The following is an 11,085-nucleotide window of genomic DNA, read 5'->3' as shown; positions in this document are numbered from 1 at the left end:
ATTTAAACAGTGGATAGAAGAACGAACAACAACAAGACACAGAGAGCTTACTGAGACTGAACTTGACAAAATAGAGCATGACAGCTACGAAGCCAACACACAAAAAATACAGAATGGGCAATAAAACTTCTCAAAGTGGCTAAAAGAGAAAAAAATGGAGACAGACAAGTATGAAGCAGAGGATCTTAATAAGGTATTACGATCATTTTATGCATCTGTGCAAAGTTTCGCGGAAGAATAAAATGTTAATTTAAAACAAATATGCCAATAAAATGTTTCAACTTCATATTCATGTCCAGTTTTTTCTTATGTGGCAAGTAGCCGTGTAATAAGCGGGATAATGTAGAGGCAGCCGGTAGCTGTCGGGTAAATAAGCCCCTTCAGTGTGATACAAGACCCTCCGCTTTGCGTCGGCTCCTGATCACACTGTCAGGGCTTATTTCCCGATAACTACCGGCTGCCTCTACATTATCCCTTACATAACAAACCTGCAAATGTTGCAACTGGCCAATCAGAATCAAGCATTTGAACAAGCTTTAACTTAAAAAATGTCTTCAAAAAGTACAGCTTTGGACCCAAAGATTTTTTTGTATCTTTGTGGGTTCATATAGACAGCTTAAAGGTACATATTGTTACCAAATGTGTAATTATCTGTACCTAATGATACAAAATTTAGGATCTTTTTACAGGGTACTGCCCAAGGGACATCAAGGGCTCATATTTTGACTATTTTTTAGACAGAGTTGGTAATGCATATTTTACAGAACATTACGTTTTACAATTATACCTGTGTGATTATAAAAGCACATAATTGAGACATTACAAATTTTTAACATTTATAACTTCAGAGTATTTGAGATGGGTCTCTATAGAGATCTTGTGAGCAGATTGCAAATTACAAAGCATGAACTCATATCAGAGGACAGATGGGGTGCATGTGGCATTCAGTCCAGTAAATCAACAGTGCTAAACCAATCTAACAAAATACTAGATGAGGTGCTGATGGTACAAGTTCATAAAGCTGGATTAAAAGCTTTTTGTGTTTTATCCCCATGTAACCACATCTTTTGAAAAATATGTTAAAAGGAAGTCATTCATGTTGCAAGTTCAAAGACCCAATTGTTTTTTGAATCATTTTTTACATATTTTAATCATTAACAAAAGACTTGATTTAAATTCAGTCGACTACCAATAACATCCTAATGATGCAACGGTTGGGAAAGACTGATGATAATGTGCGTTAAGAAATCACCGTCTTACCTTTCCTCTAATAAATACACAAGTTAAGACGAACCATTTGACATATTTCAGTCAATTATTTCAAAATAATGAATTTATTAAAACATCAAACTTTATTACACTTAAAAGGTTTGCGATTTGTAGACATCAACTTGTGATTGCATAGATGAACACATACGTCTGTGACATTCAACAATTTTCTAAAAAGCATTTAAAATTACTTTAAAAGTAGATCCAATTAATTCAAAATACCATTTGACTTCTCAAAAAGTACAAGACCCATTAAGAAAATATTTAAAATTGCACATAGAGAGTTCAATCACTGAGATGTCTTATAAATATATAAACAGATCTTCATTAAAGCAGCAGTTTAGTTTTGCTTTGTCACCGAGTAAATTATAAATGAACCCTAACCCTGAAAATGTGTGTCTTGCATTCAAAGTGATTAAAAATGTGTTCATTAAACCCGCAGTTAACAGTCACAATGTTTCAGGACCAAAGTTTGTCACAACAATTAGCGTCTAATTGACTCATGAAACTGAAATGAGACGAACATTCTGGATGAGATCAAAGTGACGCTAACATCACAAGTCCATTATTTCTAAAAAAAAAAAACATGACATTAGTGTTACGAAAAATATGATGCAAAAGTGCTAAATGAATATGAAGTTTAAATTAACAAAGAAAATAATGATGTATTCAATTCAAACGTATTGTATGCAGTAAACAAATCAACAAAGTGACACATTTGCATGTATACATTCTGCATATATAATGTGTATAATAATAGTGTTTTCCTTACAGTGACAAGTCAGGGCTTATCATTAGATGCTTATTGCCATTTACACAGCATATTTATCATCATATTTTAGTTTTTTATTTTATTTCGTTTATGTCCTAACACCGGACAGAGGTTTAACATGGCTCAGATTTAATATTGTAACCATTGCCATCTGTTAAACTGTAATGAAAATGTAGTGTAAAATGATGGCAAACAACAACAACTAGCTTATTTTGTGGCTGTTTTACAACGCAGAAAATGGCAAGGATCTTTCAGGTTTGCTACAAATCAATCTGTATCACTGATAAAAACAATTGTCTTCATGTAGGGACATATATTGTCAAAACTGCAACAGATCTAATTCAATCTATAAGAGACAAAATATATAAAACTCAACTAAAACAAACTCAACTAAAACTCAAAGAGGTTTAAAATAAATAAAGATAAAACAAACAAACGAATGGCAAATCTATGGGAAGTCACTTCCATCATAGACTATTGGCTTCTCAATGGTGAGGTGGTAGTTGACCTTCTTGGAAAGAAATCTGTAAAAACACAACAGACAAGGAGAAAATATTGGCTGCATTGATCTGTCTTTACAAATAATTGCTATTAATACCATACAAAGAAGTTCACAGAACATGAGCATTTGCAACTTAAGGTGTGCAATTTATTTCCAATAGGCAGAAAGAGGGAAATAAAATCTAATTCATGGTAGTCATTTTCAATTCTCGGTACTCTGCGGCAAGCATTATACTATTATTTAAAAAGACAGATATTCAGATAAAAGAGAAAGTACATCCACAGACTCCCTGCAGGGTAAAATATCACCTGTACCTGGAGAAAGAATTGTCAAATATGAGCATGTAGATTCCAGGATTACGGACTTTCAGTTGACCCCGTATGGTCTCTTTGTGCGAGTTACAGCGGGTCAACGGTATCAGGACCTAAAACAAAGACACAGCAGAGAGACACCAGATTAAAATGTTGAAATATTGTAAGATTGATTAAAAATGAATTGTTTGAATCCATGTATCTATGATATTCTAGATTGTAGATAATGATCAAATTTATGGATTACTGTACATGTGAACTTTAATGCTTAAGTTAATAGTATAGTCCAGTTTTTATGCATACGCGCGGGTATGCGTGCAGTGCGCATGATGCAAATTTCGTCATGAGAATAGTTTGTTTGCGTAGGTTGTGCATGTGTAAACAGAAGAATGTAGTATGTAGATCAGGAGATGCTTTGCATTGTCACAATGCACATGCGTTGAACGTTTGTGTACACGTATGAGTCAAATAAACTAGCAAGGCTGTGCGTTAGAGTAATGTACACATAAATAAAACTATACTTCAGCATTTAGTGTATTATACTAATAATTATTATAATAAACATAATAGAATTATCGCTAAACTTTTGCAATATATATTTTTAACTCTTTCCCCGCCATTGACGACTTATCTCATCAATTAAGAGAAAACATTTGAATTAAAAAAAATGTGTTTCTGAAGAATTTTCATGTTAATCTGCAATACCGCGATAATCCACTAGATGTTTTACCCAATTTATGAAAAAAACTGAAGCCAAAATGTTATTTACTAATTTTAAACTCTGTGTATGTTTTGAAAATCATTCTGAATCTACTCTCTATTAAAATTCCTTCTCAAAAATGCAATTATTTCAGCTTTTAGCCAAAAAATACCCAGATTTAAGAAAAAAAATAGATAGAATGAAACAAGTTTTTCCCGTTTTGTTTGTTTGTTTGTTTATTTATTTATTGTTTGTTTGAAACAGAGGGTTTGTTCTTTCATTGGTTATGTTTGTATGTTTATATATTTTTAGAAGAACATTTTCCTGGAAGGCATTTTGTGAAACTTTTGTGAAAATCACAAAAATGCTGGCGGGCAACTTTTCAAAAATGGCTTGCGGGGAATGAGTAAAAATAAGAAAAATATGATATTTTTACTATTGTGAAATAACATCATTGTTATGCGACAACAAAATATTTGTCTCTTAATATAATAATCGAAAAACATTTTAAATATGTTTTATTAAAAATGTAAAAAATATAAAGAAAATTAAGAAAATTGAAAACTAATATGGCAAAAAAAGACGTAATTTCCATTAACCAGTGTTATGTGACTAAAACTTAATTTATTGCATTCTGCAGAGAAGGAGGACTGACGTTTATCGCGTTTTAGGAAAAAAGATGACAGAATAACACGGCGGTTATCAGTTTTTGCGTAAAATTAAGAATTGATATTTTAATGCTGACCTGATACAATACTGATTTTATTGTATGGGTTAAAATTATAGATTTTTTATGTCAAGAATTATTAGGATATTAAGTAAAGATTGTGTTCCATAAAGATATTTTGTCAATTTCCAACAGTAAATATATCAAAAATGTATTTATCATTAGTAATGTGTGTTGCTAAGGACTTCATTTGTACAGGTGATTTTTTTTCCCCGTTTTGTTTGTTTGTTTGTTTATTTATTTGAAGTGCTTTCCCGCCGGGAAAATAGCAACAGCGCCCAAGATCCGCCCACAAAGTCACTTGCGCTTTGCGCTTCGCACTTGCGTTTCAGATCTTTAAAATAGGGCCCTACGTCTAAACAGGATTTTCACAATGGGATCTGGCAACACTGAATGCTGCTCCCGCGGCTGCCAGCATCTCACAGCTGCTCGAGTCCATCTTTTTAGAAGAAAATTTTCCTGAAAGGCATTTTGTGAAACTTTTGTGAAAATCACAAAAATGCTGGTGGGCAACTTTTCAAAAAATGGCTGGCAGGGAATGAGTTAAAAATAAGAAAAATATGAATTTTTTAAAAAACTATTGCGAAATAACATCATTGTTATTCGACTAAAACGAAATATTTTCCTCTTGATATAATTATTGAAAACATTTTAAAATATGATTTTTTTTAAACTATTGCGAAATAACATCATTGTTATTCGACTAAAACGAAATATTTTCCTCTTTATATAATTATTGAAAAACATTTTAAAAAATCTATATTTTTAGAAGAAAATTTTCCTGGAATGCATTTTGTGAAACTTTTGTGAAAATCACAAAAATGCTGGTGGGCAACTTTTCAAAAAATGGCTGGCAGGGAATGAGTTAAAAATAAGAAAAATATGAATTTTTTAAAAACTATTGCGAAATAACATCGTTGTTATTCGACTAAAACAAAATATCTTCCTCTTTATATAATTATTGAAAAACATTTTTAAAAAATCAATATTTTTAGAAGAAAATTTTCCTGAAAGGCATTTTGTGAAACTTTTGTGAAAATCACAAAAATGCTGATGGGCAACTTTTCAAAAAATGGCTGGCAGGGAATGAGTTAAAAATAAGAAAAATATGAATTTTTTAACTATTGCGAAATAACATCATTGTTATTCGACTAAAACGAAATATTTTCCTCTTGATATAATTATTGAAAAACATTTTAAAAAATCTATATTTTTAGAAGAAAATTTTCCTGAAATGCATTTTGTAAAACTTTTGTAAATATCACAAAAATGCTGGTGGGCAACTTTTCAAAAAATGGCTTGTAGGGAATGAGTTAAAAATAAGAAAAATATGAATTTTTTAAAAACTATTGCGAAATAACATCATTGTTATTCGACTAAAACGAAATATTTTCCTCTTGATATAATTATTGAAAAACATTTTAAAATATGAATTTTTTTTTAAACTATTGCGAAATAACATCGTTGTTATTCAACTAAAACAAAATATTTTCCTCTTTATATAATTATTGAAAAACATTTTAAAATATGAATTTTTTAAAAACTATTGCGAAATAACATCGTTGTTATTCAACTAAAACAAAATATTTTCCTCTTTATATAATTATTGAAAAACATTTTAAAAAATCAATATTTTTAGAAGAAAATTTTCCTGAAAGGCATTTTGTGAAACTTTTGTGAAAATCACAAAAATGCTGGTGGGCAACTTTTCAAAAAATGGCTGGCAGGGAATGAGTTAAAAATAAGAAAAATATGAATTTTTTTTTAAAACTATTGCGAAATAACATCATTGTTATTCGACTAAAACGAAATATTTTCCTCTTGATATAATTATTGAAAAACATTTTAAAAAATTATGAAAAATGTAAAAATATGAAGAAAATGGAAAACTAATATGGCAAAATACCATCATTTCCATTAACCAGTGTTATGTGACTAAAATGTAATTTTTCCTCTTACCATAGGTCATTAAAAAATCATGCCGTTGAATGTTGGTAGGTTTATGTATATCACAGCCACTACACAAGCTATTATTTTTAATTAAAGGAGACACAGGCATGGTATCCTAGCAGTAATTGCAAGGAAAGTCCCTTATAGTTGGAAGCGGCCACGTATGAGGTGTTGTTATAAGACACATTGGGCAAAAAATACCTTTTCCAAATATCTTGTTACTTTTCAAATGTGTTACTTTTAATTGTTTTTTTAATTTACTTTTATTTATTCTTCCTTTTAATTTTTTACTTCCATTGTTTTATACCTACGTTATGTGTTTTTTTTATCACCATGTCTATTTTATATATCTAACTTTTTGCTTATGTTAAGCGCTTTGAGAAATGAGTTTAAAAGGCGCTATAAAAAATAAAGATATTATTATCTTTAAAAACCACTTCATGTGAGCTTTTGCGAAATGTACCTATTTGCACAAAAGTATAATGGAAACACAATTATTGTGAAAGTGTGTGTGTGTGTTTTACCTTTGCCTGCTCGACAGGTGTATCAAGTGTCTCTCTGTACACCACAGTAAAAGAGATGCTCTTTGGTTCTGAGGAGAAGACCCAGCTGATGATGGGGCCGCGGTCGGTGGTGGTGATTGGAATGGCGCTATAGCAACTTGACTTGACAAACAGCTCACGGGAACCATCGCCAAACTGAGAAATCTCATCTATATTTAAAGGCACAGAGACTCTACACAAAAACAGAGACAGAATCAACAACAGTAATAACAGGACACTAGATGGAGTGCGTGTGTACAGGTTGAACTCTACTTGTGAGGGCCAAACAGTCTCGGTAACATTTCATTTATGAGGTCTTATAATACATTTTTATCTTTACATCTAATGTATCTATGAGGATTGAGTTTAAAGAATAAAAATGAAATGACCTCACTGATATAGTAAAAGCAAACGTGTGTGGATGTACTAACGTAAGTTCTCCTGACTTCAGAAGGTTGATTTCTGAATCATATATAGTCAAGATTTCCTCTTGCTCGTCTGTGTTTATCTCACTGGAGGTGTTGCTGTAACAAAAGCAAACATCACAAACTTATTACTCGACATTATTGCTTATTGTCACAATGATAGACAATAATCACAGATCTGGAATGTAAGGGTGAAAATATTAAGAAAATCGCCTTTAATGAAGTCCTTAGCAACACATATTATTAATAATAAATACAATTACAAAATGTCTTCATGTAACATAATCTTTACCTAAAGGATTAGTCCATTTTCTTAAAAGAAAAATCCAGATAATTTACTCACCACCATGTCATCCAAAATGTTGATGTCTTTCTTTGTTCAGTCGAGAAGAAATTATGTTTTTTTTGAGGAAAACATTGCAGGATTTTTCTCATTTTAATGGACTTTAATAGAGCCCAACATGTAATACTTAACTCAACACTTAACAGTTTTTTTCAACGGAGTTTCAAAGGACTATAAACAATCCCAAACGAGGCATAAGGGTCTTATCTAGCAAAACGATTGTCATTTTTGACCATAAAAATAACAAATATACACTTTTAAAGCACAACTTCTCGTCTAGATCCGGTCGTGATGCGCCAGCTGACCCCCACGCAATACGTCATGACGTCAAGAGGTCACAGAGGACGAACGCAAGTGTTTACAAGTGTGTTGAAAGAGGACCGTTCCTACGTTGTTGTATGTCAACTGATACTAATTAATATCTTTGTGGCAGTTTATTGTTTAAAATGATCCGCAAATGTGCGTTTTATATATGTAACACGTGACCTCCCTACGTCACTAAGCATTTACGTTAGGTCACGCTGGACCGGACCTAGACGAAAAGCTGTGGTTTAAAAGAGCATATTTTTTATTTTTATTGTCAAAAATGACAATCGTTTCGCTAGATAAGACCCTTATGCCTCGTTTGGGATTGTTTATAGTCCTTTGAAACTCTGTTAAAAAAAACTGTTAAGTGTTGAGTTAAGTATTAAATGTTGGGCTCTATTAAAGTCCATTAAAATTAGAAAATTCCTGCAATGTTTTCCTCAAAAAACATAATTTCTTCTCGACTGAACAAAGAAAGACATCAACATTTTGGATGACATGGTGGTGAGTAAATTATCTGGATTTTTCTTTTAAGAAAATGAACTAATCCTTTAAAGGTATTGCGGAGGATTTTCTTTTTCCGGGTGGATCATCAAGACTATTGGTCCTTCTAGTTGTCAATCATGAGTGTTGCGTAATTGCATTTTTTAAAAAAGTGGAGAAGGCAGTTCTTTTCTAAAATTGGAAAAAATCATCCGCTACACCTTTAATATCCTAATAATTTTGGCAAAATTTTGACTCAAACAATGTATTGTTGGCTATTGCTACAAATATACCCCTGCAACTTTTATGGCACACTATTGTATTGGTATAAAATAACATTGTTAAATATTAAAAATTCTCATAAACTATATCGCTCATTGTTAGTTTATGTTAGCTAATGCTTAACTTACTAATTTTAACAAATACACCCTTATTGTAGTGTTACCCTACATTCTTTGTTTTTATTATTTTATTTTATTAATTACTTTATGAATAACAGCATATATATAAACATTTTGCATACTGCAGATTTTTATAATCACGTCAACGACACTCGGAGCATCAAGGGATAATTTACTCCTAACAGGGATGTCATTTATTTTCTATTGAGAAGTCTCGTTCACGCCCAGTGGAAACAAATGATGCCTATAAAATTATATATCACACAGACACTCAAGTCACAGTGACACATTTTAGAAAATGTATGCAAGACAACAAGAAATGCATAAATTGACAGTCATCGGGTGCCCTGCGTCACCTCTCCTGTCTGTGTCTCACACTTATTTATAAAAACATCACATATCAACTGATAGTGAAGTATCTTGCTGCAAACTGAGCATTCAGAGTTTTTGTGTGATTGTGTGGGTATGGAAATGTACACATTACATTTTAATATTGCTAGTCAAATGCTTTGTTCAAACAATTGTGTAGGTTAATATAAGAAATAAACAAATGTGACCCTGGACCACAAAACCAGTCACACGGGTATATATGAAGAGATTGGGTCCAAAACGCAATACATCCATTTTGACAAAAATGTGTTTTCTATACCAAGAAAGTGACAAGATGAAAACCACTATTTTCTGTTACAAACTTTCACATAGCATCTTTAGGTTATAAAAACATTAAAAATTCAAATACATAATTTGATTTTGTTAAAGATTTATTATAAAAACGGATAATTTTTTCAGCAAAATGCTATAAATTTATTGAATCAATATATAAATGTGCATTCATTTTTGTTGACTTTGAGTAAAATAATGTTAAGGGCCCTAATTTAACGATCTAAGCGCATTGTCTAAAGCACACAGCGCAACGTCTAAATAGGGGTGTCCGAATCCACTTGATAATTTAACGACGGGAAAAATGGTTTATCCAATATCATCAAAAATAATTTACAAGTATGTAAGAAAAGGTTTGTATTTTAAAAATACTTTATTTGTAACAAACAGGAGATGAAGAATTTACAAACGGCTCTCCTTTAAGCACTTGGACAGCGTCACAAGTTTTTTTTAAGCATTACTTAAAAATGTTTCTCATCTCACCATATCCACAGCTACAGTGTCATTATATAAAATAAATCCGTGAGGTAGCATTTAAAAAATATTTAAAAACAAATGCATTTGTTTAAAGCAAAGCATTTATTTACTTACCAGGCTACAGGTGAAGCAGCTCTTTGTGCCTTCTAACGTCTCATAATTAGTCCTCATTTATGTCCAAGAGACTCAATAATAATCTTTTACATTCAATCCTTTAATCTTTCATATTTAAAACCGTTTTTGTGTTACTGCGCATGTGATAAGCAAACCCGCGTTGTCGTCCCGTTTATAGGCGCATATTACTAATGCGCTCTTTAAATAACAAAAAACATATTGCGCCCAGGTTTTTGTTGGTCAATGGCGTAGTCTATTTTAGTTGCCTCAAAATAGCAACGCGCCAACAATGCGCCTGAACACACCTCGTTTACAGACCAGAGCGCCCATGGGCGCAAAAGGGGGTGCAAATGCATTTGCTATTTAAACAACGTGGCGCTAAACGTGAAAATGATCATTGCGCAGGGTGGACACTAACAAAATACACTTGCGTCGTGCATTGCGCCGGGTCTAAGATAGAGCCCTAAGTTTTTCATAAGATCCTCTGGGGTCAATGTGTTAGCATGACAGAAGCCTGCAGATGCTGTCGTGTGAGAACAAGCAACAGCCGGCATTTTTCCTTCCCCGAGTGCCTCTCACATAAATTATTTGATTTTGATGGCTTACCATCACAGGTTTATCAATGCCATCAAAAGTATTATTTTGTTTTTGTTTGTTGATGACGATGTACAAAGTATATGAGGAAAACTAGGATTCTGTGTATTCAACACGCCGCCATTAATGTTTACAATGCGTGGAATGGTGCGCTGTGATTGGTTGAGCGGATTTATAGTGCAATGAAAGAGGACTGGCGTTTGTCGTGGTTTGGGAGAAAAGGAAGAAAATATGACAGAATTACACGGCGGATATCGGATTTTGCGAAAAAATTAAGAATTTACTTTTTAATACTGACCATATATACTGACAATTTAAAAAAAGTGTGTGTTGCGTTTTGGAACCAAACTCTTCATATGTAGCAATAGCCAATAATATATTGTATGGGTCAAAATTATTGAAAAATTAAAAATAGTTAACCCTATTCTATTTTAACAAACCATTCATCAATAGAAAAGCTCATTTATTATTTATTCTTATTTATTCTGACTTTCAGATAATGTATACAT

The 11,085-nt window shown here is 32.1% G+C and overlaps 1 protein-coding gene across 4 annotated transcripts in view; it reads right to left on the bottom strand.

Moving 5' to 3' along the window:
- Positions 1-1,315: 1,315 nt before the first annotated feature.
- The window catches only part of fyco1a (FYVE and coiled-coil domain autophagy adaptor 1a), a 47,929-nt gene continuing 38,159 nt past the window's right edge, over positions 1,316-11,085 (bottom strand). For all 4 annotated transcript variants that reach the window (XM_073875536.1, XM_073875534.1, XM_073875537.1 and 1 more), the window contains exons 15-18: positions 7,205-7,297; positions 6,756-6,966; positions 2,858-2,967; positions 1,316-2,565 (exon numbers count right to left, since the gene is read on the bottom strand). In XM_073875536.1, the coding sequence (XP_073731637.1) occupies positions 2,490-2,565; positions 2,858-2,967; positions 6,756-6,966; positions 7,205-7,297 (490 nt within the window). In that variant the 3' untranslated portion in view covers positions 1,316-2,489. The remainder of the gene's footprint in view (positions 2,566-2,857; positions 2,968-6,755; positions 6,967-7,204; positions 7,298-11,085) is intronic.

Source organism: Misgurnus anguillicaudatus, chromosome 13 (genome assembly GCF_027580225.2).
Source record: "Misgurnus anguillicaudatus chromosome 13, ASM2758022v2, whole genome shotgun sequence".
NCBI lineage: Eukaryota > Metazoa > Chordata > Actinopteri > Cypriniformes > Cobitidae > Misgurnus > Misgurnus anguillicaudatus.
The sequence above is the reverse complement of the archived record's forward strand: the minus strand, read 5'-3'. Positions and strand labels throughout refer to the sequence as shown.